Below are 27210 nucleotides of genomic sequence, written 5' to 3'. Positions count from 1 at the left end.
GTGTGTGTGTGTGAGAGAGAGAGAGAGAGAGAGAGAGAGACAGAGACAAGGTTTCAATCATTCCATCATAGAAAATTCAAAGTTGTAGGAGTTATTAAAAACTCAAGACAGCCACAAGAGACACAAGGTCTCTGCAGGTGTCTGTTAACAAATGTTCATGTCTACTTATATATTAATTCTAAGTTAATGAATCATAAACAAACATGCACTTAAACTTTATATGATTTACTTTTTTATAGCATATTCCATCTCTGAAAATAAAACCTGAAGTGTCATTTTCAACTCATCAGTGCTCCAGAATTTAGGAAAGTAGCAGTCAACAGAAATTTTCTACCCAGCTGTTAAAATAGGTTTTATTGGTGAGACAACAAGAACACTTGGTTCTTGGTCACAGTTCAAAGTAAATCTCATCTTAATAAGTTATCATACAGATAACTCAGTGAATCAGCCCTTTAGTAGGTTTCAGCGTAGAGAGAGTCATTTTGAAAACAGGCGCCCAAAAAACATTTCTCCCTCTCACTAAAAACAGTTGGGTTAATAACAATTGAAATGGACACTCCCCTCATTCACTGCAGAATCAATCAATGTGACAGACTTTGGTATGGAAATAAACATACAATGTCTGCTGTGTTCAGGCAGAAGAGAACTATAATACTGTGCAGTGTGCAGTACATGTGGAATATGTTCTACTCTTTGACTATTTTCGGTTTGAAGTCGTGTCTAACAGCCTTGGTGAGTTCCTCTGCGTACTCAGCATACCGACCAGTCATCTGCACAGAAAGGTCCAGAGAACATAGGTCATATTAGCATATAATAATTACATAGCATAATATACAACCACTGAATTATTGCAGGAACAAATAAACACACAGCAGCTAGAAGCCACTGCCTCTTTAAATTGTGTGAATATTTTGGAGCATTGGTCGAAACCAAGTGGGTACATTTACTCCAATACGCTACTAGTGTGTAATTCAGACATACTTGTACTTTACCTGAGTATTATACTTTCATTCCACTCGTATAGTGCCACTCTGCTACATCTAAGAAGGAAATTTTACTTGTGCTTTTTGATGACCTGATTTTAGAGTAAACTTCCCAACAGCATAAAGAATCTAAGATAAACTGATTAGTCAAAATGAACTGGTAACTATTTTGATAATCAAATTCAAAACAAATTGTGGCTTTAGCTGATGACATACTTAAGTTACCTTAAAACTCCATTTGTCACTGATTTGTCTGTTCAAGTTGAGATCCATTTCTACCACCAGCAGTCCGTCGCGGGTCCTCGACAGCCCTGGGGTGCGGCTGCCATCAGGAGCAGCCACATAACTGGACCCATAGAAATGTCCAAAGTCATGGTGAGCTGCAGAAACCAGGAGAACAGACTGTAACTGATAGTCTGATGATGCATGTTCAGTAAGTCCGAACAGTGTATTGTGAAGACACATTCTTATTTAAATAATCAATGAGCAACAGTTTACTGCTCATAGTTACAGGATCATATATGTCCATTACTAAACTCCTTAACATAGATTTAATCTCTACATTTACTTTACAATACAATAATTGTATATTAATGACAATATAAATAATAGATTTGTCAATTTAGTATGGTAATAAATCTCTTACCTTTTTTTCCATCACCAGATGTGAATTCACTTTTAAAATGTTCCTGCATAAAACATATGTTTTACATGACTTCATATGTTATCATGAACCAGAAACCTGTTATGAACTATGTGTATCTTTGCAGTGGACTCACCGTCCCAACACGGTTGATGGCACAAGTAAAGCAGTGGTTTGCTATCGCTGCATTCCTGGCCTCTATAGACCACATGGGCTCACTGTAGAAAGGAAACAACATTAATGATAATGTGTATATAATAGTATATAATAACAGCAACAGGTCAGAATTGAAATTCTCAAAACTACTTGTTCAATCTTCACATCATTGTGTCACTTGTGCACATCAAAAAAGCAGTTTCTTATTTCTTTAACAAGTTGCAAATGCTTTGGTACATCCATACAAATGATTATGTACAATTCTCTGGTGTTTCCTACATTTTCAATTGCTTATGTCATGTTGATCAAAATGTATTGTAATGGGTTTCTATTGAATAGTCTCACCCCCCAGGCATTAGTTCATCGCATTAGTCTTTACATGCAAAATGGTTCAACAAGTTGTCATAATATGTCAAGGATATTTCTATACATTTCCACTAGACTTTTTCAAATAATCTGTCCTGAATTGGTAAACTGCTCCCAGGTGAATCTTGACTTTTTCCAACGAAAGGAAACGTGTGAAGGGTTAGGATTTTCTGAAATCGCTCAAAGACACAAGAAAAGATATTCATGATGTGGATGAGAATTTGTGGCCCAACAAACAGGAACATCAGGAAGTGTAGGAAGACTGCACTGTGATTCATACATGTACAGTTTTCCCTAAGGAGATTGTCCTATGTTCACATTTCTATTTTTACTTTTGCTTTTTTTCTTTGTGCTATGCGGCGCTGTTTTCCTTGCTGTATCACAATGACGTGGTCTGTCAACAAATTACAATACAAACAGTAAAAGCGTAAATGTGAATCTTGTTCAGTCTCTTGCAATCAATCTCCCACATACACTAAGGTGTAACTTACAATTTAGAATAATTGTCATCAAATCGTTAGCCATAGTTTACATCAGAACATCCCTCCAGAGTACACTGTTATAATGACAACATGACTAAGCAGTTTGACTGTCTTATCCAGACACAATGTGACACAAGGACTTGTGATTCTGATGGCATTGACATGTTCATTGACACAGATATTTAATTTTGAGAGATGATCTAAGGATTTTGAACAAGAGACTGGCTTTTGCAGGTAACCCATGGTGTTTTGCTATTTGTACGAATTGTTTTGAGAAATGCACGTACTGTTTTGCAAATGTCGAGGATGATTGGAGAAATGCACTAAAGCGACAGAAAAACTAATTACTTTCAAATGTATTAAAATGTGTCTTGCAAGGATAGGATCAATGTTCCCAAGACAAGTTGTTGATGGGACACTTATTACTCTAACAATGTACCAATAACTCTTTACTTCAGCCAGGACATGCATGAAAGAGACAGACGTTACCTTCAATACACCCTTTTGCGGTAGAACTGTAAATGACGGAATAAATATTTTGCTTATATAATTATGATTTTGCTTGTAATTTCTGATTCCTTAATCACTGCCATTACATATAATGAAACAAAAGTATACAAGAAAAAAAAAATGCATTCATACAGTACATTATCAGACATGCTGACTCCTTGGCTATGGCCTAGTCTAATTACTACAAAACAATGGGAGCATAAGTGTGAAGAACAGGAAAACTGTAAACACTGGGGGTTGTAATATTTTTGCCCTTCAGCCCATCCAGCATGTTTATACAGCTGTTCTTCAGATAATAAGTACTATATCTATTGGTTACCTAAGAGCCCCAACAGTAGCTGAGGGGTTGAAGATGATCTCAGCTCCATTCATACTGTACATGAACCAGTTGAGAGGATGATGACGGCCGTAGCAGATATTCACAGCAATCTTCCCAAACTGTGTCTGGAACACTGTGTGGCCGGTGTCGCCCTCCATATAATATGTAGACTGAGGGTAAAAAATAAAACACAGTGAGCATGTATGTTTTTTAAACTCTACACAGCTGCAGTGGATCTTCCAGATCATCCACGAACCTCGTTAAAGTCTCCAATCCTGGGAATGTGGTTCTTCCTGCTCTTTCCCAGCACATTTCCAGAGTTAGAGATCACCACCGCTGTGTTCCACAGAGTGCTGTGCAGCTCCTCCCTCTCCAGAATGGGAGAAACAACTACCATATTGTATTTTTTGGCCAGCTAATGACAGAATAAAGAGTCATTCAGTTTGGGATGAGCAGTAAATCGTATCTACTACACTATGATAAACCTCTGTAATGTCACCTCTTGACAGAAACGGGTGGTGTTTCCTTCTTCAGCAGACTCTGCAAACTCTGTCCATGGGTCTTTCTCACGGGTGCAGAAAGCAAAAGGCATGGCTGTGAACAGAAAAATGCAAACCAGTCTCTTTTCATCTAATTTGTAATGTGTTTTTAATAGATTTATAAATCTAGTAGATCTGACTTGTGAAAGCACTCACTCCAGGTCTCCTGAAAGCAGATGATGTTCACACCACACATGGCTGCTACCTCAACAAGTTCACCAATACGATTGTGCATGGCAGTGATCTGTGAAGGGAGGGCAGTGTGAATGTATTTAAACAAGTCACTTTTGCCTAGTGTGGGAAAGCACATTTATTCAAGCACAGTAATTATATAATTTTTTTGAAGTGCTCATTCTTTATTCACACTTTTGGATATGCAGTATGTAAAAGATGTGTTGAACTGGGGCCACTGGTTTAGATGATCCATTCTTACCTTTCTCGAAACAGAAGCAACAATCAGGGAAATGTTTAAAAAGTGCCACCTCATTCTTCTAATTAATATTAGAAGAATGAGGTGCTATTTACACACTTTCTTATATACTTAAATAGAATTTTGCATGCAAGACTTTTCCTTGTAATGAAGTATTCCACATTGTGATAATAACTTTTAATTGAATAATTTATCTAAATACTTCTTCACACTGCTTTACATTATGACCAGTTCAAGACATTCATTCTGTCAGATATCTCACAGCATTCAGTCTCTTTCTGCTCCACTGCAATTGTATTGCAACAGGTGTATGCACAGGTGGTGTTCTGGTAAGTAATGTGTGTCGGTTCTGACCTGGTCCAGGATGGGAGCATCAGTTGGCAGAACGATGCGGTGTTGAATAAGTCCCACCCTGATCCTTCTGGGTGGCCTCAGCTGTTCCTGTACAGCATCAAACCTGTATCCTTTCAGCTCAAAGTCACGCTCTGAGGCAGCTTCCACAGCAGAGGCCGGGAGGTCCAGCTTCCTGTAAGAGAACACATCCTTCATGAGTCTCTGCCAGGCCTTGGCCTGAAGTTGACCCTTAAGCCTGGGATATCTTTGATATCTTTCTGCCCTTCAAAACACCAAAATCCAGTCAGTAACAGCTCCACAACCATAAGGTTAGATTAAATAAGCTTGCACGCTATGAATCAGAGACACATCTAATAATTTTGAATCAAATTATGTCTCCATGTCCCCATTACCAGGCCAGAGGTGAGACTTGAGAAACATTTTTGTTTCAATAAAACTGTAAGACAAAAACTGATTAACACTTCCCTTACAACAATGAGTCAGTAACAGTAATGCTGTTGAACTTGTTCTAAAAATCTCATTGTTCCACCTGTGGCAAACTGAATATCTTGGACAGAGTTTAGAAACGCATAATCTTGTGTATGTAAGGTCTCCCAATTCACGTTGCATGTCGGGACAATAACCAAGCGATGAATTTTAAGCAACCATAAAAGATGTCTGCAACCACCGGGACTGTTCCTAGATGTGGCCAAACAGTTACCAAGCAAAAAGGGTCTTGGTTAAGGATGTCACCAAGAACCTAACAATCACTCTAATAGAGCCTTAAATGTCCTCTTAGAGAATCTGTCAGAAGGATAACCATGTTAGCAGGACTCCATTAGTCATGCTTTCATGTTGGAGAGGCTAGATGGAGGTCGGTCGTTTGGAGTTTGCCAAACTGCATCCAAAAGACTCTGAAAGCGTGATGAAAAAGATTCTCTGGTCTGATGAGAGACAGTCTTTGGGCAGAACTTGAACACCCAGAATGGCTCAAAGCCTGGTCACCATCAGCTATATAGTGAGGCATGGTGGTGGCATCATCATGGTGTGGTGGTGCTTCTCAGCAGCGGGGATTCTGGTCAGAGTTGAGGGAAGAATGAATGCAGTCAAATACAGTGAGGTCTTTGAAACTTGTTCCACAGTGCAGTGACCTGAACCTGGGTGATGTTGACCTTTAACTATAAGGATAGCATAAACTTCCCAAAACGCAGGGACACAAATCCTGTAGAGACTCTGAAGATGCTATGTAGCTGTACCTGACTTCACATCTTCAACCAAGCACTAAATGAAGGATCTGGTACAGTTTTTGATTTAGAATACATTTACAAATAAAATCTAAAAATATGTGTTCAGCTTGTCATTATTGGTCATTCAGTGTAAATTAATGACAAATGGCAATTTTATCGGTTTTCAATGGAATTTGTAACACAGTGTGCAGAAAGTGAAGGGTTGACAATAAGTTCTGAAACTACTGGACAGCCGTAAAGCCTGCTTGAGCACACAAACTGCATATATGACGTTTCCAGCTTTTTGATGAGTAAATGTTTCTTCGGACAGGTTGAAGATTGTGTGTTGAAGCCTGCAGCTATGACCAAAGTCCATTCTGCGGAATAATAATTTACCAAGAACAAACTCAACAGAAAAGCAACTTAAAAAGAAATGCTACCATGCAAGCCGTTACATGCCTGGTTCGGTGCATTTAAACACAACAGGCATAATCAACACAGTAAACTTCTCACTTGGTTTCCTTCCCAAACAGGATCCTCTGGACCTCAGTCAGCTCTGCCTCCGGTAGGTGAGACTCCAGACATTTCTCCACTGATTCAAACTCACATGCCGACATTCCTGCAGTTTCCTGTGTTTGCAGCAGCAGCAGCAGAAGCACTCTTCAGATTCTCCAGCTTACTGCCTGTTTACTCCTTTTATCTCTGACTCCAGTTACGTAATCTGTAGCTCTGTCGAAAGAGGAGCTCCAGTTGCAGAAACTGGTCATTAACTGACCCTCCGTGAGGCGGTGGTGTGATGTCCGAAGCTGCAGCTCTAGTCTTACATAAAGAGCTCCTCCTCTGTTTAACTCTTTGTTCGTTCGCTTATTTTTTTAAATTCCGCCTCAGACAACAATCAAACCTTGTAACTGCTCAGTACACTCCAAAAACACTTAAATAAAGGTGTATAGGATCATTGCAGGCATGTCATAGAAAAACTATGAGTTCCACCAAAAAAAAGCTTTTCGCAAGTGTTTTAGCAAGACGTTTTTAAAACAGGGATGTCCGATATTGCCTTTTTTGCCGAAAACTGATATGCCAATATTGTCCAACTCTCAATTTCCGATTCCGATATCAACCGATACCGATATATGTGGGCTTGGAAATAATTCCAAACCACAGACATACTGTTAGTCAGGCACAGCAAGCTTGTTACTGCAGCCACACTTGCAGGGCTTAAAGTGAAAAATAATCCAAAATCGGAATTTTTTTTGCTTTTGGGTGGGGGTCGGGGTACAATCCAGCTTACTAATAAGAAATGAACGTACCTGCATTCAGAAATTCAGAATGCAGATTATAGTAATACTAAAAAGGTCAGTAGGTGATGGTAGGTACTCCATCTGACTACAACATGGTCCAAATATACTGTTTAGCAACTAATCGGTAAAAGACATGGGAAAAGGACATTGATTCACCTTTTAACAATATGTGCACTATTTATTCTGAAATACAACTATGTAAACAGCTACAGTGCAAAAAATTAAAATAAATAAAAATATAGTTTATAACAGCAAACTATATTTCAGTTCAAATAATTAAAAAAACATTAAAGTGCTCTAAGAACTAGTAACTTAAATAATCAGATACAAATAAGAAAATAAACAAATACAGTTTACTACAGACAACTACAGTTCAATTTTTAAAATAAAATACATTTACAGTGCTAAAAGAACTGGTAAGCTGTCTATTTCTTCTTTTTTTTCTGACATCTTTTACTTCTTCCACAAGTGTTGAGGCAATGTTCACTTTTTTGTTTGCCAGATGCTGAGTTCCTCATCATAAAAAAAAACGAACGGGCACATGAAGACTTATGCCCATGCTCTGGCTAGTGGCTTCGTCAATATTCAGTGAAAACACAACGAGTGGCTGACATCTGGTGAACGACAAGCTGTGTTCTGCAATGAACGTGCACACCTGTGTTTTTAAATCACAAATCTCGTCGGTACGTCAGCGGTGACTGTTGCTCCCGGTAAACCAGTTGTGAGTGTCAGAGCAGCACTTATTTCCCGATAGTTGCGGCATGAGTTTTTTGAGCCTGTTATAGCATAATCGCCTGTTATGGCATAATCGGACATCCCTATTTTAAAATGCTTCTTGGAGGCAAAACCCCAAAGTTGCCTCAAGGAACCATCAAAAAAGGCTCCATTAAACCAACATAAACTGAGCTCCAAAGACCTTAAGCAAAACTACTTTTTTTAAGGAACCATTTTCAAATAGTTGTTTATGGACCCATCTGGTTCTAAGAGGACTTTATAAGTATTCCTTTACTTATATAGACTTATGCAAAGTACAACTGTAACAGAAGGCAATAATAAAGACTTTAAATAAACACAGGAACAAATAATATTCATTAATATCAATAAATATACAAATAAGAAACAAAAAAAAGGTTATAAAATTAAGTGCAAAATAGAAATTCTTTCCATCTTAAACATATTATAAATAATAATAAATAATAAAATACCTACAATCTGATAATTGATTGTAGGTATTTCTGATCTTAACCACTTTCTAGCGACGGCTATTCTGCCGACTGCACTTAAAATCTAAAAGCATTTGAGGCAACATTTTCTGTGTGTCTTCCGTTTTAACATATTTAATATTTTCAGTTTTTGACTGTTGTTCAGACAGAACATTTATTACAAGATGGGAGTTTCAGATTTCAAAAAAGACTCCAGGATTTTTCACTGTTTTCTTATGTTTTATAGACCAAATGTTTAAATGATAAATTTGTGAAATTGTACACAGAAAAATTGATGTAAAATATATACACTACCGTTCAAAAGGTTGGGGTCGCTTAGAAATATCCTTATTTTTGAAAGAGAAGCAGTTTTTTTCAATGACGATAAATGAATGATAAATCCAGTGTAGACACTGTTAATGTGGTAAATGGAATATCTCCATAGGTGTACAGAGGAACATTTCCAGCAACCATCACTCCTGTGTTCTAATGCTACATTGTGTTAGCTAATGGTGTTGAAAGGCTAACTGATGATTAGAAAATCCTCGTGCAATTATGTTAGCATATAAATATAACTGTGAGTTTTTATGGAAAACATGAAATTGTCTGGGTGACCCCAAACTTTTGAACAGTAGTGTGTATGTACAATGCAGGTCTAATTTTATGCTATTCCCAGTCACCAAGTCACTCCAATCAAAATAAAGAAATGGGTGTACTTTAAAGAATGAAATTAAGCATGTGAAAACCATCCTCCAAATAAAGATGTTCAACTGGTCATGGAAGAGTCTTCTGAAGAACCATTAGGAACCATTCTTTTTCGTTGCTGTCCTTTGACAGATAAGTATATTTAGTGTTAATAAATGGGGAAACAAATTAAAATGAACCGGTAGTGAAGAGATAAGTAGATAAGACCAGAAAAAATAATAACATCACAGAAAGGGAAGCTCTACAACTGAGGCACCTGCTTAAAAATAAGCAAAACAAAACAATCACCCTCAATAACAGTTACTTTCACAGAGTAAACTCAAATCATATTTTATAAAGTTCCAGGAAAGTCAGTCTGTGGATCTAAAACATGGTCAGTGCACCACTAAGTATTGTTTATCACCTTAGGCAGCAGATTCACTCTGATTGTTATTTATTCAAAGCATTTTTTTTATTTTATGGGCGAACTTTTTCTCATCACAGCAACTGCATCTTTTCAGAATCAGTCATCCATATTACTACAAAATCAAATGAGTACTGAAAATGGGCAACTTTGGTATAACTCAGTGGTTGTAAAATGTTTTTGTTGCATGACACGTCTTTACATTCACCTACTGTAATTTTCATGGGGAACTGAAAGAAAGTAGGGTGACTGTACTTTGTGTCTCAGTTTTAACTTGAATTATAACTTATGATTTACTTTTAATTAAGGAGTAATCTCAGCAAACTCTCATCTATTTGCTGCATTTTTAATGATCAGTGTGGTGACTGTTGGAACAATGGCCTCTGTCCTCAAATGCTTTGATTCCTCATTGTTAGATGCCCGATGAAGAAAACACCATATGCACATTCAACAAAGTGCAGAAAATAAAGGCATTTATTGCACAGATTTGCAAAATATTCTTACAAGAGCAGTCAAACTAAAGTCGTCCTTAAAAAAATGTACAAGAGTTTGAAATCAATGTGTGTTGTACTCATTTTCCATTTCTTTTACTACTTCTGTTACTTTGAAAAAAAAATAATTCTGCTGTCTGTTAGATTAAAGCAGAATCATATATCTTCATGCCACAGTTGTGTTTGATCAATGTTTGATTTGTGATATCATTTTGTGTGGAAACATTTTATGTTATCTTAGTATCACACTTGAAATTTCTAAAGTGAGTGTTTCCAAAGTTTGTGGTTAAAGCAGTTATTTCAGTTAGTGCAACTTTAAGGCTACGATCAGAATAAGCAATAAGACATCTTTTTTTAATCATTCATACATCAACTCAAAGACATTTTCAACCATCTTCTAATAAAACATCATTTATTTGACAGTACAGCTTGCTAAAATAGAAAACATATGTCTAGTAATTTAACATATCATTCATCTGTTCTATGTAAATATGTCAGGAAATGTCAAGAAAGCAGACTTTAAGGGAGAAACTGTTTGATTTGGTGACTCATCTCTTTGCAGATATGTTTTTGCTGCTCTGCAACCTTCCTCTTCTGATTTTTCTGTCTGGATCCTTGAGTTGATCTGACAGTTTCCTCAGCAGCTCTACAACACAAGCATTAACAAAGCAGCTATTAAGTTAATATGTATTTCTTGTAACATCCATCCATCATCTATAAACCACTTTCTCATTAGGGTTGCAGGGGGCTGGAGTCTATCCCAGCTGACTTAAGGTGAAGGCAGGGGACACCTGGACAGGTCACCAGTCTATCGCAAGGCCACATAAAGTGACAAACAATCACACTCACATTCACACCTACGGACAATTTATAGCTACCAATTAACCTCAGCATGTTTTTGGATTGTGGGAGGAAGCTGGAGTACCCGGAGAAAACCCACACATGCACAGGGAGAACATGCAAACTCCATGCAGAAAGATCCTGGGAAGGTGGGGATGTGAACCAAGGGACCTTCTAGCTGCAAGGTGAAAGTGCTAACCACCAAGCCACTGTGCAGCATATTTCTAGTAACATTTTTTTTTTTAAAAATTATATACGTGTTTGACCAGCAGGAGGCCTCAAAGAGTCACTTAAAGTCTGCTGCATGGTTAGTCCTGTTGGGCAGTTTTCTGTTTTTGCTGGTTTTTGTTACCTGTTAACTCAGGGTGACTCTGGCTGTAGTTGTTTAGGAGAGAGACATACGTCCGTCCTCCAGCATCATCTCCTGGAGGAAAACAAAGTCACCCACTCATTCCAGCTAAAATCAAACTTTCACATTCATCTTTCAAAACTATAATCAGGCCTGTAACATGACGTTCATTTATGGTTCCTCTGAAACTTCAAAAAACACCAGCATTCATTTGTTCTGTCACTTAACATCATCATCTATCTCACTGTGGAATCAAATTATTTTGGCCAGACATTGTTAAGTTGATTAGGCTGGCCATTTATTCCTTTGAAGTTCTGCTGATGGTTGGAGCAGACAGACTCACTGCAGACTCTCAGGAGGACGTAGAACTGTCTCTGTACCAGAACACTGCTGGCCAGAGCCACGCTGTGCTGGCTCGCCTCCAGGTTCATCACTTTACCGCTGCTGTCCATCAGGTCCACACACTCTACAGAGAGAATTTTACTGTTTTAATGCTAGTCTTCTTTAACACAAATGTGTAAAAAAAGAAAGTTATTGTCAGTCAATAGATAAGATCTGTTTATAATAGCTGACTCAATAATTCAAGTTATTGATGTCATAGAAGGAACTGGTGTTGATTTTCTGGCATATTCCTGAAATTCAGACAACTCCATGTGAGGTTTTGTACTGCAGTTACACTCTATTGATTTCTTCTGGTAAGTAAATAGAATAAATGATAACCGTCTTTTGCTACTCCAAGTTCCAACCAATGCCAATACATGTGAGAGTCTATGAGTACCTTTGAAGTCCAGACTGCACCTCTGCTTTAGATGATGGATGAAGTTTATCAGCTTGCAGTTGAGGTTGAACATTTCCATCTTGCTGTCTGCCAAGAAAACCATCTTAAAACTCATACAAAAAATATGAGCCATTAGAAATGTGTCCTTCTATTGAACATACTGTATGTCCACAATCTACTGTTCACAAAATAAACATTTCATGCCAGCCAGGAACACGAAACAGACAAAAACAATTTCCAAGAACCGCTACTAACCTCCAAACAGGATAGTGACAAACATTTTCTGGTCCTGACTGCAGTTCAGCTCCACTGGTGCTGCAACTACTCGTAGCTGGAAGCATCTGTGTATTCCAAATAGCTCAAGGAGTCTTTGAAGAAGTTTGGATTGGGCCCCAACAACAATAAAAATGTTGTGTTCTGCACTTTTTCACACACAGGGAGCCCTGAGAGAAGCTGTGTGAAAAGGCCTGTATAATGTAGAGATTGTAAATACACACACACACAGAGACACACACACACACACACACACACACACACACACACACACACACACACACACACACACACACACACACACACACACACTCCTTTGCATCCACCTTTTCTTCTCCTTTACAAAGCTGAGGACTTTTAATTGAGGTGACAAAAGACTACTGTTGCTTGTATCCATGGAGCTTCTACACACAGACAGACCAGCACACTGGACTTTATAGCAGCTTTTTACATGGTGATGAAGACTGAAAAATGGAGGTTTTATCATCCCCACTATGCATTAGAACTAATAAGGTAAATGTCCCAACACCATTTGCACTTACAGTAATACCTTCAAATGAGAGATTTACTCTACTTTTACAGCTATCTAAGAATGTGAAGCAATTTCTATGCTTTGGTTACTTTTTTATATTCCAAACAGATCATAAGTTAAAAATTGAGCTCCTCGCAGACTGTCTTGGTTGCCTATAATAACCTGTGGCCTGATTCCATTATTTTCCAGGGAAATCCGAAGGATGTGACATTTATGCTCCTTCTTGAGTGCCTTGTCACAATGCCTCTCTTCTGCTCCCATGTAGAGTTAAATATAGTTTACAGTTAAACTGCAATAGCAGTGTAACTTTAGTTACTCCATCTCAACATGGTGCTAGTCAATCGTAATCAGTCTCATGTATGTTATATCCCTGTTTTAGTCGATGGCCAGGATCCTACTTACAAATGCCAGCAACAGGATGCTGACTGCAGTTAACTGAACATCCCCAGAATCAATGATTTTCTAAATGTTACACAGAGAATGAAGGTGAATTCAGTTTTCAAAAGAAAATCAATTCCTGCTAATAAAAATTGCAATCACAATAAGCTTCATTCATAGCATATAGTTACATTCCAGATAGTAAATCAGTAGCAGTGGGGGTTCTCTGTAGTTTCACCTGTTACTGGAATGCCTGAGAATCATCAGCTTCCTTAAAGCACCTACAATCAATATTTTATCATAACTGGATTGACTGACAAATAATGTGTCTAATGATTAACTACAAAGAATGAGCAGCTGATATGCAGCTCTTCCTGCTTTACTGAGCTTCATAGTTACTTTGAGTCAGTTCAGTCCAAAACTTACTGACCTCCTGTACAGCATATATTCCCTATATTAGCAACTAGCTGGTCAACACAGTGGAGCTTTTAGCAACTGAAGACAGCTAGTTGAAGAGCTGTTAAAGGCTAAAGAGACAAATATTTCCAAAAGCAGAGCAAAATGCAGAGGGAATATCTGACTTGGATTTGTATAATTTTTTAAATGAATTCAAATTGCTATGTAAGAGAGGCATGTGTAAAACTTACAAACATAGGCTTTATAAGAGATAGCAACTGTCATGTGAGTTGTTTTCTGGATTACTATTCTGAACCCCTAAGCCTGGAATTTGGGCCAAAGACATCTTGTGTTTTTTGAACCCAGAGATAACATGTAGGATGTATCTCACTGAGAACTTGAAGACATTATAAAAAAAAAAAGAAAAGCACTCAGAGAGCATAGCACTCTGCCAAGGCTGCTCAGTCGCTGTATCATTTCCGACGGACGAAATCTTTAATAAAAAATTGCCTTGCGTTGAGCACAGGCGTGTGTTGTGCATGTCTACGTTATGTACGGATACCGAATCGCGTGACCTAAATATGTAGCAGAATTGATGGGACTTGGAAACACCCCCACAATTTAATCAGTTGTTCTGTGTATGATTTCTGATGGATAAGTCCCGATAAATCTGCAATGGTCGATTTGTAGTAGGATTGCAATCATGTGATCGTCAGCAGACAACCTACGTAATGCTCACATGTTGTCATAGTTACAGTGACGCCGTGCAGCTATCTTGCAATGATACAGAATTCCTTAATAAATCCGTGGATTCAGACTATAAACCGCATCGCTGGCAAAATCTAATCACTTGGTCCTTGTATCATTTCTGACCTTCCCTGAAAATTTCATCCAAATCCCTTTGTCCGTTTTTGAGAAATTTTGTGCACAGATAAACGTGCGCCAATTGTCACATAACTCCTCCAGGTTCCTTGGTAGAGTAAAAATATGGTCGTGATCCTGTCAATCTCAAGGTAACCTTTCCTTAAAGCATTATCTGCTTTATGGATTATTTTTACTAAAATGGGACCATAATGGACATAATTTAGTATTGAAGTATTTATGAAAATAACAACTGAGGCCATAAACTCAGTCAAAAAAGGTCTAATGAAGTAAAAAAAAATCAAGCGAGAAGTCGGGTCATTTTGTCATAGACGTCTATAAAATCAGACTTTTCTGTTCAACCATAGGATTCGTCCCCTGCTGGCTGTTAGACAGAATGCAGGTTTAAGGTACATCAGTGGTGGCTTCACTTTTCAGACAAGGATGCTACTTCCGTCTTCAGTACACTATCTATGGTAAATAAGTGAATGTTTGCTGACAGGTTCATCATACTAACTTTAAAGATAATGTTATGTCAACATGATGATCAGAATTTATTTGGACTGCCTGTGAGTAGCTCATAAATATGTCATTGCAGATTTTATCTTGCATTAATACAACAGAAACAAGCTGTAAATACAACTTAACACCTTATAAACACACTGTCGGTTTGTCAGAGTTTTTAGTTGACAACTGTTGCTTTCACTTTTGATGTCAAACTAAGCTAATGTGTTGCTGATTATAGTTAACATACATACATAATAATGGTGGCAGCACAAGCAAATGAGCATATAAAAATATTTATTAGAGAAAATTTCAACAAAATGATTTCTAACAAATATTATTTTCCACCACAAAAACTTAGTAGAGCTGTAATAGCCTCAAATTTTAAAAACATAACCTTAATACGACCCAGCTGATGAGACACACAAGACAGCAGCAAAGCATGAGGACTTGAGAGATCGTGGTGAATCTTTAAAAAAGAACTACAGACCCCTGGGGACGCTCTCAAAAAGAAGTAGGCCTGAGGCCTGTAACCTGAACTCACGGGGGAGTTCATGATAAAAGCTGAGAAAATAAAGAACCCCAAAGATAGTTTGACAGCTTAACGAACCATTTCCCAGAATGAGCAGGCCAGATCCCTGACTAAGTTGTGTGGACTTCCAGATCTGATATGAAACATGACTCTGTCTGGTGAGAAGCCAATGGAAGCTGTTCTTCGAGCTACTGAATGAGGACTGGGATCATTTTGTGGTCATCGTAGAATGTAAATACACTAAGTACACTTTGAAAATGTAAAGGTTTTATTTAAAGACAGGCCTTTGTGCTAGTCTGCTTTTGAGTGCATAGAAGGCAAAAGCTGTGCTGGACTCAGGACAAAGTCATCAGGAAAAATAAAAAAGTGATAAGTTTAAAATGTAATTATTCAAAATCTGTTTTAAATTATTTCCCATCATTTATCAAACTGTCGACATTTGCATTCATTTAACTTAACTAAGCACAAATTAAAAGCCTCATTGTTCCACTGAGCAAACAAAATACAAGGTTACATTTCAGCATTGCATTGTCAAATATCCAGCCTTTAAAAAAATGTGAAGTATTGCATTGCTACTAACACAACCAGGAACCACTTTGTACTGTCCTTTTCTAGTCTGATCACAAACAACATGGACCCACAGGGAGCAATACAACTGGGGTAAAAAAAGAAAGAAATTTATTCACACTGTGTTTAAAGATCCTGACAAGGCAACTAATAATACTTCATTCTGTTTCTTCCTGTTTAAACAGAGTAAGATGTCCATACCATCGCCTCTCTCCATTGGCTCTCTGTCTTGTCTCTTTGGTAGGCAATGTGGTTTTATTGGCCAAAGTGTAATTGTATTAAACTCTATTTGCAAAGCAAAGGCATTCAGTGATGTTGTTTGTTGAGGCAGCCTGTTTTGATGTGTGAAGTGCCTACACCTTATAGACAAGAGTGTCAGTCTGTCAGTCTGTTAAACACTTTTTATCATGAGGGTTGAGAAGCAGCTTGTCCTCTCTGGGCCACCAGCAGTGCTTTTATACTCTGCCTTAAATTAATGTACTTAAATAGTGGAGATAGTTTTTTTGTGGCAAGAAGTTTTAAGTTATCTGTATTTATTCAGATCCTGAGCTCACGCTGATATTTTACTGCAAAGTTCCTGAATTAGTACATGATTTCTCCTGTGCATGACTCAAGACACCTGTGTCAGCTCACTACAGCAACTCCTCCTGTTGGGTTTACTGAACAGTGATGTGATGTGGGCTGAGCCGAGGTTCTGATTGCCTCTCTCTTCCAAAACTTCTGCTCCAGCGCAGTCATGCTGTTGCACCGCATACTGCAGATGATGGTCCAGCGGAACTTGCGTCTGTCTGAGGGCTTGCAATGGACACAACTCCATCTTAGGACAGTGGGAAATAATGACTGACAGAGGAGGGTGGGACACCGCCACCAGGCCGCCCCTTACAGGAGAGGCGTGAGCAGGGCAGCGGTAGGAGCTTTCACAGCTACTGCTGCTGCTGTGCTCTGTGAAAAGGTCAAAGCTGAGGCCATTTGCCTTCAGTCTGATGGAGTCTGTGATGCTGTTGTAAGTGGAGTTACGATTACTACTGCTGCTCTCAAACACCTCCTGCCGGCCCAAGATGTGGCGCTGGATAATCTTACGGAAGGTTTGCCGGAATTCCCGGATGCGGTAGGCGTAGATGAAGGGGTTGACCACAGAGTTGGCATGAGAGAGGATAATGGCCACATTTATTACCCAGAGTGGAGCACGTGCACAGTGAGGACAGAAGTGGGTGAAGCAGTTAATGATGTGCAGAGGCAGCCAGCAGACTGCAAACAGCCCCACAATGATGGCCAAGGACTTTGCAGCCTGGACCTCCTTCTGCAGCGTGGAGCGAGACTTCTCTCCATGAATTGCTTTCATTTCGATCAGCTTGAGCTGGTGGCGAGCTGCCATGAAGATACACAGATAGATGGCCAGCATCAGCAGCAGGGGGATCAGTACACAGGCAAAAAAGTTGAAGTAAATCATATACGTCATATCCACCACCTTTTCAAACTCGCAGTTCATCAGGCCGGACGAGCATGATGTACTGTTGCTGCTCTGAGAGGGTTTGTGCCATCCCATCATGGGAGTCAGACCGATGATGATGGATAAAACCCAACAGATGGCAATGATGCCTCGAGCCCGCTGGCCTGTCACCAAACTGTTGTACCTGAAGAGGGAGACAATAGAAATGTGAAACATCAGCTCTGTAACCTGGGGTGTTGACTAAGAAAGAAAACTCACATGGCCAGGTTTCTTTGTGTAAGCTGCTTAAACAAAACCTAAAATCCCAAGCAGAGATAACGGTATCATGACAGTGGTTATCAACACTCTTTGTTCTGTGGTTTCCTTTTTCATGATCTGTTTGCACTCTTAAAAAAAACGGACGTTTAATGCATTCATTTGGTTCATTTTCCACACAAACTTCAGTAAAGAGGAACAGGTTGTTATAACAGAGAGCAAGAAGAAAGATTTAAAAAAGATCTGCTACTCATTTCTAACATTACATTATCTAAACTTTAAACATCATACATTTAAACATAATACTCAAGAAGTGCATTTAGGTCTGACACTGTCCCATAGTGACTGATACGTGGAAATAACTTTAGTAGGTTAATCAGTTTCCTAAACTATATTCTATTAGCTGCAGTACCAGCCACGGACTTGGTAGCAAATCAGGACATATTAATGCAATTTCTGCATCACCAGCTGAATGCATGTGCATTTTCGTGGCAATTTAATGCTTACAATGTGCAGTACTGTAACTGCTCAGCTTCCTTTAGTGGGATTAGTAACATACAGCTCAACAGGTTTGTAGATATAACATACTCCCTCATTTGAGAATCTGTATCGCTCAAAGAATATCAGGAAAAGAATTTGTGACAGGCAGACTCTGAACTGAACCTCCCCGAAGCAGGTTAGCTGTGAAGCATCAATTGCCATAGTGATCTAGCAGGTTATTAGAGGGACACCTTTGTGATACTGAAAACTCAGGCTTTAGGCTAAACATACCTGCTAGCACATTAATCTAGCCTTGCAGTAGGTTCCCATCAGCTGACACCCCAACTGAAAGGCTCTATAGCACAGTACATGGTATATTGACCTCCTCTTCATTTAATAATTTGTTCATCTGATTCCTCCGTGGAAGCACTTCTCATCCCGGAACCCGAAGAGAAAAGAATAAACAAACAAAGTCTGTCAGGACTCCTCCAAGGAAGGAGTCTATTTTGAGTTCGCCTGTAGTGCAGTGTGGGAGAGCAGCTGAGATATTTGGCTTGTTTCTATCACATTCTTGAGATGTTAAAGTGCAAAGGTTAATGCTGCAAAAACAAGGCCCCCCCATCAGGGATGCAAAAAAACAACGCAGAGGAACCCTCACGTATGTTCAGCAGGAGGAGGAGGAGGAGGCTGTGTGAAAATGGGCTGCTCAGTCCTAAAAACAGGCTGAGCAGCTCGATCTCTGAGGTTCAACATTTCAGTGTGATGAGGTCAGCGCTGGAGCTCCAGCATCACTGTCAGTCCACAGGTCAGCGGCTGACAGGTTCTGTAGACACACTGTCCACGGCAAACATAACCACTAAATCAAAGCTGATGTCTCACAGTGTTTTCACATTAAAGTAAGAAAATAAGATTACACAGGGGCTCTTGCAGTCTGAATAAGCAATTAGAGCAACATTTATTTGATTGCTCCGGAGGGGCACAGCCTCATGGGAGACACCATTTCTGGACACACTTATTCAGCCAAGACTTTCTGGATCAAATGTCACGTCTTTACTCAGAGACAGAAATGAAACACGAAGTGTTGTTGTGAGACCTCCTCTGCCTGGGACTACGACATAGATTAGAGTCAACTGAGAAAAGAAAGATAAGAATGGCACACTTGAAATGCTTTCTCTGTTAAAGAATAATAAAAAATGTCTTAGAGTGTCGTATTTTTCCTTTCATGCTTTGATGACTACATCTATAAATAGGTTATAAGAAGCAACAAGTTGTCTTATTAATGGCTAATCAGCTGTTAACTAATGCTTCAAAAATCAGTTATTAATGAAAGTAATTCAGACAACTTTTTAACTTTTGGTTTGCAAGACTACAAAAATCCCTTTGGTGTCTTCTATTTGGTAACAATAGAGTTCAAATGTTAGTAAGGCTTTTCTCCTTTCTAATTACTCATCAATTCTGCAGCTGTAATAAGTGACCAGTGGAAGGTTTTTATTCTCTCAGCTCTGCAGCTGTACATGCTAATAACCTGAAAATTGATGAATATTCATTTACAATTTATAAATCATTTATATAGCATTAATAAATTAGTTATTAACCATGAACAAACAACTACCCAAAGGTTACAAACCCTTTCTAAATGGCTTCTTCATAGATGGTGGGATTAAACTCTCCTCAGTTTCACCTCCTTATATATAATGAAATCCCAGCAGCTCTGTCCTCTCCATCAATGATATTCACTGACCTGAGGGGTATCGTGATTGCGATGTAGCGGTCTATAGCAATGGCCAGCAGGCTAAAGATGGAGCTCTGTGTGAGAATCAGCACAAAGCAAGCCATGAAGAGGCAGCCATAGAAGTTGGAGCAGAAGCTGGTGCTGATGACGATGGCAAAGGGAATGGCCAGGACGCCCACAGCGATGTCGGCCACCGCCAGCGACACCACGAAGAAGTTGGTGATGCTCTGCAGGTTACTGTTGAGGTACACGGCCCAGCAGACCAGCACATTTCCCAGCACAGAGAATGCAGCAATCAGCAGCTCCAGGACGATGTAAGGGACAGAGGCGACAGGGTCGTCCAGCATGGTGAGACAAACAACGAGGTCACTGATAAGGAGGGAGCAAACCTCGCCTCAACGTTCATAGCTGCAGTCTGGCAACTGCTGAGCTCAGCCTCCTCACCTGCAGCAGCTCCAGAAACATCCACCAGATTCCTCAAACAGAAACTCCTTCACACCTGCTCAGCTCAAACAGCTGGAGAAAAAGGTTTATTCAGCTTCAGATCAACAGTCCTGACTCCACACACAGGACCCAGTCACCTCCATCCTCTCCTTGTACAAAGTTCCTCTGCAGTCGCGTCCCAGTCTCAGCTCCTTCACTTCAGCATTTTTTTCCCATGAACTTCACAGAATTGCTGAGATGATGCCAGCAACGCACAGTACTGGACGTTACGTCGCTGGTGATAAAAAAGGAGAAGAGGTGAAAAAGGGGAAATGCTTTAACAACAAACACTTGATCAGATATGCGTATAAGCAAGGTAGAAAAGGAGACATCAAACATGTTTCTGAAAAGGAAATGCTTCTTCATGTGGAACAAGCAATAAAATGAAAAGACTAACAAGTTGTGATTGCATTTCCTTCATACAGACTTCCATTTAATTGTCTCATAGGGGTTTGTGAGGAAAATACGTTTAAATGGTGAAATTCAAAGACATTCCTGTAAGCATCAGCAGCTTTGATGTTAAGCTGAAATTGTTCATGTCTTCAAACATGGCCGTGTCACTGCTAAGTTTTGTGGGACTTTTGGTTGCTGATGTCTTCTATAAACAGCCCCTCTTGACCCTGCAGAAGAGCAGTGGGAGACCACTTTGTGTTGACTTCATCATTGTCAAACAAACACGTAGCAAAGCTCTTTGTCTTTCGGTGACACAGTAAATATATTCAGAAGGCACGGAGAATGCTAATGGGAACAAGTGTCTGGGAGTCTTAAACGTCATTAAAACATATTTTTCGTAGCGTCCCTGTGTCTGGTAAAGTGTAATAACATGAGAAATGTATGTATTAGGATTTTATCTGAGCTCTTTCACTGATTAAATGTGTTGTATTTGTCTGTACATCAATTAGGATGTAGGAAGCAGACAAGCTAAACTGAACAGTTAGAACAAAATAAATATTTGAATGATTTTTTTGTTTTTTCTAATCTTAAACTCATTGCTTTTCCATTATTATACAGAAATAGCGGTGAGGCCATTTCAGGGGCCTTAAAGCTGTTATTGTTGGTATTTTCATTAACAATAAATCAAATGATGACATACGATGGGACTGTTTTGACTATTGACTGTACATGAAGATGTATGTACAACGAAACCCTCTGTAATGTTACTGATAGTTTTCCTGCGCAATGCTTTTGTAATTCAGTTTTGTGGATATAGCCATCAACATTTTTCATACAGAACTCCAAACATTAATACAAATTAATTGCTGGGTACAAAAAAATAACCCCCACACAGTTGTCATGTTTAGGAAATTAAGCTGTAGAGACCAAAACTGTTTTTGTATCAGGCATGTACACATGTTTATTTCTGCTGTGAAGTTAGGCATTTTTAACATGGAGGTCTATTGGGATTGAGTTGCCTTTGGAGCCAGCCAAGTGGACATCTGAGGAAGGACACTTGCATTTTCTTTCATTTTTCAGCCCTTGATGTTGCTGCTCGAATTTGACTGGAGTTCCTCTGAGGTCTATAGAGCATTTTACCATCTTTCGGATTCTTGTTTTGTTTTTGAGGCCCACAAATTTATCAGTTCACTCTACAGCATAAACTTTTGCTTGATCGGCAGCACTGACACTGACAGTAAAATGGAGATTTTGGTTGGTCCATTCCTTCATCAGACAAACCTGAAGAACCTCTGATAGCGACTATCCTGATAACCACAGGCATTCACACCCAGCAGCTGGAGCAGAGATAAACTAAGCTGAACGGATGTGAAAATAGGTGTGTGAATTAACCACTATTTGCTCACCATTTCCTCACAACACGTTCAGTTTTGACGTCAGTGTTATACTTTAAGCTTAAAGCTTGCTGCTTCTGAGTGTTTAAAAAAAAAATCAATTTATTCATTTTCTAGCAAGTAGTCTGTCAGTGCATGTAACTGCAGTACAGAGCCAGACATGAGAGCACACCATCTTCTAACACAGTTTAAAAATCACTATATCACTATAGGAAATATCATGGGACACGATTAACAAGTAATCTGATACAATTCCTTTAAGTCAGCTGCTTCAGGGTATTTTTGGAAAATTCTTTGAGGTTTAATAAATACAGTCTCTGGTCTATTCTCAGTTATTCAATCAGTTTGATTAGTGGATATTTGTAAGTTATTGGTCACAATAAACAGCGCTGCTGTTTTTGTGGAGCTGAAATCCCTCAGAGGGTATATTTCTTGAGGTTACATTGAGTTTTCGAAGAGAACAGCTGCGCTGAAACACAAAGGTCTTTGCTCTCCCAGTCAGACCTTTCCCTCTGGATTGGACGAGACATCTTTATTAATACAAAAGACTTGTTATTTCACAATTGATAGTTATCAGAGGGTTTTCTTTCTTCATTCTAGGCTGTTGGACTTCCAAATAAAGTTTTTGATGGTGTTGAGTCAGAAAAGTTTGGTATTATACTGCAGCGAATTAGAATATTTGATGCAGCAGCGATACAAAACAAAAATCCCAGAGGACAGTAAAGGAAATCATGAATCTCAGAAAACTACAGCAGCGACTCTCCCATGCTAGCAATGTATCCTACAATAACAAGCTGTCCTAAGATGGAATTATGAAACACATCAGAGGAACTCCAGGGATTCATAGTGAGACAAGGGAAAGTGAGGTCTCTCTCCAGAACAGGCCTGGGATCACATCAGCCAATTAAGGGCATGATTTTTGCACAGATGCTGATATTAAAAGTATGTTTGTATTCAATCAATCAATCAATCAATCAATCATTTAAACTTTATTTGTGTAGATACGTACAGTTTAGTGAAGATTAATGTGCCTCACAGATGACCACTGAGCTGATAAGGCAACAATAAAATAAAGTTACATTATAAAGGAACAGATAAATACTAAAAGGACAAAACTTGAAAGTAAAATTATCATAATTAAAACTCCATTAAATAAAGTAAAAGCAAGCAAACAAAACGAAACAGAATACAATTTAACAACATAAGAACAATATAATAAATGAATAGAATCATACTTAATCGAAAGTCATTCATAAAACGTATGCTTTAAGTTCAAAGTTCTCAACACGTCATCTGCCCTCGGGTCTTCAGACAGAATATTCCAATGACTGGGAGCATAAAAGCTAAAAACTGCCTCGCCAAAGGCTTTAGTTTTGTTCTTTAGAACAACTAACAGACTCATGTCAGAGGAGCTGAGGGGCACCGCTGATCCAGACACTATAAGCATATACACCATCAGCCACAACATTAAAACCAGCGGCCTAATATTAGTCTTCCTGGTGTCGCCAAAACAGTTCAGACCCATCTGGCCGTGGACACAGGACCTCTGGAGGTGTGCTGTGGTGGGGGACACCAAGATGTTGGTTGCTGGATCTTTGGGTCCTGCAAGTTGTGGGGTGAGACGGTGGGTCAGTCTTGTTTCAATCCAGTTCATTTCATGGATGTTCAATCAGATTGGTATCACAGGAGTTTTGTGGCTCGGAGGTGCCCTTGCCATAGGGGTGTGTGTTTGGTCTGCAATAATTTTTAGGTGTGTGATACATCTCAAAATAATATACAAAAAACAAAAACAAAAAAGCTAGGACCCAGCATTTCCCAGCAGAACATTACATTCTACTGAGGTGATCAATGTAATTTACTTCATCTGTCAGTGATTTTAATGTTGTTGCTGATCCGTGTACATGCTTGTGGCAGCCAGTGTAAGCACTTTAAAACAAATGTGATAGATTCTCTCCTTCTAGTCCTGGTAATCAAGCTGTGGCATTTTTGCATAGACCAGATAACAGAGCAAGAACAATAGTAAAACAGATAGATGACTGATACGTCTGGTCAAACAATGAGCAGGTTAAGATAAAACTACCAAATACAAGGCAATTTAAGTAAAAGAGAAATTTCCCAAAATACTTCTACAGCACACTTAGACTACAACATATTAGGATTCACACTTGCCCTGACATGCAGAGGAAGCTCAGGAAGCAGAAATACCAAACCTTCAGTTTCCTGTTACCAGATGCCTTCTCTGCTTTGCTCAGAGTGACGACATCGCTGCTGGTACAGTGATAAAGCTCACTGTGTTGACAACAGTCTGTCCAACTAAAGTGCTACAAGCAAAACACTGACCAACACCAGATATATATCACCTACCAGAGCATGGTGGATAGAAATTTCAGTCTGAATAAAAATCACAGCTGCATTTTTAGACCTGGACTGGAATACTTAGTTTAGTGACTGAGAGTGTGTGAAAACTCACCAAGTGAGCAGAGAAGCTAATTAAACCAATTAGCTAAACAATAAACAGTTTAAATGATCAAAAGTATTATGACAAATCATGAAAACAAATATGAAAGTAATGGTGAACATGCTAAAACTGGACATATGGTTGAAATTGCTAAAAGTAATGGTCAATAATTAGAGAGCTGAAGGTTAAGCTGCTAGCTAAAAGTAACAGTTAGCTTAAAGTTCAATGTTTGAGTAGGAGCAGTAAAAGATACTATACCATAATTGATGAATGACTTCCTGTAGTGGATAAATGGCTAAACTTTACGAAAGTTTAAAGTTAATAAAAGCAACAGATACAAAAAAGAAAAGCAGTCATCAAATATTTTAAAAAGGCTGCTAAAATGTAACAGATGCTAGCTAGAAGTATGCTATTAATACAGAATAAACACAATTGATAGGTTGCTAAATGGTTACATTCATTCAACATATGGATGAATGGCTGAAAAAAATGGTCAAAGGTTCAGGATAAGAGTTTAAATAGTAGCCAAAAGTACTGGATGAATGGCAAAAAAAAAAAAAAAGTATTTGTGAAAAAGCTAAAAGTGAAAAAGTGATGGTGGAAACTAGCTGCTAGGATTAGTAGATGAGCTACAATTAATGGACAAACTGTGAAAATCTAACATTAGTGGGTAAATGGTTGACGTCACTGAAATAAATAGTAAGGTGATTATAGTTTGTTGAAATAATACGATAGGAGAAGTAGATAAATGGTTTAAGTGATTAGTTAAAAGTTGGTCATGATTTAAAAAAAGAGCAAAAAGTAATTTAATAGTTGAAAGTGATGAAAGTAACAGAAAAACAGTTGAAAGAGATATCCAAAGGTAATCAAGAATTACTTACAATAATAGGGGGTTAAAAGTTATGGAGGAACAGTTAAAAGAAATAGATAAAAATGCATGAATAACTTCCTGGTAAGGGTTGCGGTAGTGGATGAATGGTTAACACACTTATTAATGAATTAATTCATTAAAGTATGCATTTTCTGTCATTCCAAATGCAAGTTGGACTAAATATTGACAATTCAATGGTATGAAATTTTTTTAAAGCAATGCCCACCTTTATATAACTAATAAATAACAGCCTGTTTAGAATTAGTCAAGCGAACACACATGTTGAACATGAAAGGTGCCCTTCACCCAGTAACACTGCAACATTACAAATGATGATAACAGCAGATCCGTTATTACTGTGACTGGATCCACTTGACTCTGTCTTTGTACTTGACTCAGTCACACTGACTCACAAGAAGACCCTGCAGGAAAAAGCAGCTGTGTGACCTTCACAGAGCCCTTCTGTATGTGGTATTGTACACAGGCATTTTATTTTTTTATACTTATACAGGGACATCAACCAAGCCCCATTTCATATCATATTATAATTTACTTCTACATATTATTATTAATCAGCTTGACACAAATGAAATTACAATGATTCTACATGTAATTGATTTCTTTCCTTTTACATCAGTGCCTGGACATGATGCAGTTATGTCATCAGCTAATATCTGCAGTATTTATGCACAATATAGACCTATTATACCATAACTGCTCTTTATTGCATAATCTTAAGCTCCTAGTTAGTAGGTCCACCATCGGTTAAAATCCAGGTTTTACAGCTTCATTATTCATTTAGTAGTTTTGAGCAGAGCCCTCTGAACAGCCGGATCCCAGCATGATTTTATAGACTCGGTGTCCACATGAGACTAAAATCAGTGATGTTCTTGAGGAAAACTTAGCATCCAGCGCAGGACAACTTGTACTAAACATCATTTTACCACGTTCCTCACATGCTTCACATGTTCTGTCTGCGCTATGAAACAACACATTTCACAGCTGTCACTTCCTCCCAGTCAGTCACGTAGAATATAAAGCAACGTCATTCAAAATGCAAGTTTTAGAAGGTGTGCCGGATGCTCGACATAATCAAATTTTAAAAATGGCTTACCTTCGTTTCCCGGTGTTCAAAAGGTATACAGCTAATTTCTTACAAACTTGTAGGACCCAGACGCTCTGTATAGGATGATAAAACGCTACGGAACTAATCGTTTCACTTCCCGCTGAGAGACAAGTGTAAAACTGCTTCAGTAGCTTCAAGTTAACTAAACTACTCCATCGAGTTTAACGCGCTGCTTGAAGTTCGATAAATAAAACGAGGTGTGATGAGATCAATAAGAAATAAGTAACCCTCCTGCTTCAAAGGACTCGGAGGAGACTGTCTCCTCTCCTCTGTCTCAGCCTCCCTCATAAAACAGTGAGGTTGATGGTGTCTGTTTCTTCTCCAGGGGCGGATCACTTCAAGACTGCTGTGTGTACACATGATGATGGTGATGATGACATACATTAAACTTAGTGCTGGAAACACATGATTCAGATTAATCCAGTTTATCTATCTAATACTGTGGGGCCAAATACCCAGTTACTGCGGTGTC

General features: G+C 38.7%; 3 protein-coding genes across 6 annotated transcripts; all 3 read right to left on the bottom strand.

Annotated features, from left to right (window-relative positions):
* Positions 1-339: 339 nt before the first annotated feature.
* On the bottom strand, positions 340-6780 carry upb1 (ureidopropionase, beta). 2 transcript variants are annotated; one of them, XM_035947182.2, is made up of 11 exons: positions 6501-6780; positions 4783-4954; positions 4155-4242; positions 3959-4053; positions 3716-3874; positions 3460-3629; positions 1763-1844; positions 1630-1672; positions 1209-1363; positions 993-1040; positions 340-770 (listed from the first exon to the last, which is right to left on the bottom strand). In XM_035947182.2, the coding sequence occupies exons 1-10, from the start codon at positions 6602-6604 to the stop codon at positions 1035-1037; spliced, it is 1074 nt and encodes a 357-aa protein (XP_035803075.1). In that variant the 5' UTR covers positions 6605-6780; the 3' UTR covers positions 340-770; positions 993-1034. The 2 variants fall into 2 exon arrangements, with proteins under 2 accessions (XP_035803075.1, XP_023123883.1); XM_023268115.3 differs by lacking the exon at positions 993-1040 and having other exon boundaries at positions 6501-6778.
* Positions 6781-10051: 3271 nt separating this feature from the next.
* Positions 10052-12517, bottom strand: LOC111567181 (uncharacterized protein C22orf15). Of its 3 annotated transcripts, none has more exons than XM_035947200.2 (5): positions 12309-12517; positions 12054-12163; positions 11619-11741; positions 11279-11350; positions 10052-10732 (listed from the first exon to the last, which is right to left on the bottom strand). In XM_035947200.2, exons 1-5 carry the CDS (start codon positions 12392-12394, stop codon positions 10635-10637), a joined length of 489 nt encoding a protein of 162 aa, XP_035803093.1. In that variant the 5' UTR covers positions 12395-12517; the 3' UTR covers positions 10052-10634. The 3 variants fall into 3 exon arrangements, with proteins under 3 accessions (XP_035803093.1, XP_023123903.1, XP_023123904.1); XM_023268135.3 differs by having other exon boundaries at positions 12054-12136; XM_023268136.3 differs by having other exon boundaries at positions 12054-12140; positions 12309-12516.
* A 2760-nt stretch (positions 12518-15277) lies between these two features.
* On the bottom strand, positions 15278-27167 carry adora2aa (adenosine A2a receptor a). Its single transcript, XM_023268095.3, has 3 exons — positions 26727-27167; positions 20023-20731; positions 15278-17730 (listed from the first exon to the last, which is right to left on the bottom strand). Exons 2-3 carry the CDS (start codon positions 20358-20360, stop codon positions 16707-16709), a joined length of 1362 nt encoding a protein of 453 aa, XP_023123863.2. The 5' UTR covers positions 20361-20731; positions 26727-27167; the 3' UTR covers positions 15278-16706.
* Between the last annotated feature and the right edge of the window lie 43 nt (positions 27168-27210).

The sequence above is a fragment of the Amphiprion ocellaris genome, chromosome 6, assembly GCF_022539595.1.
Source record: "Amphiprion ocellaris isolate individual 3 ecotype Okinawa chromosome 6, ASM2253959v1, whole genome shotgun sequence".
In the NCBI taxonomy this organism is placed as follows: Eukaryota; Metazoa; Chordata; class Actinopteri; family Pomacentridae; genus Amphiprion; species Amphiprion ocellaris.
This window is presented reverse-complemented; position numbering and strand designations above follow the sequence as displayed.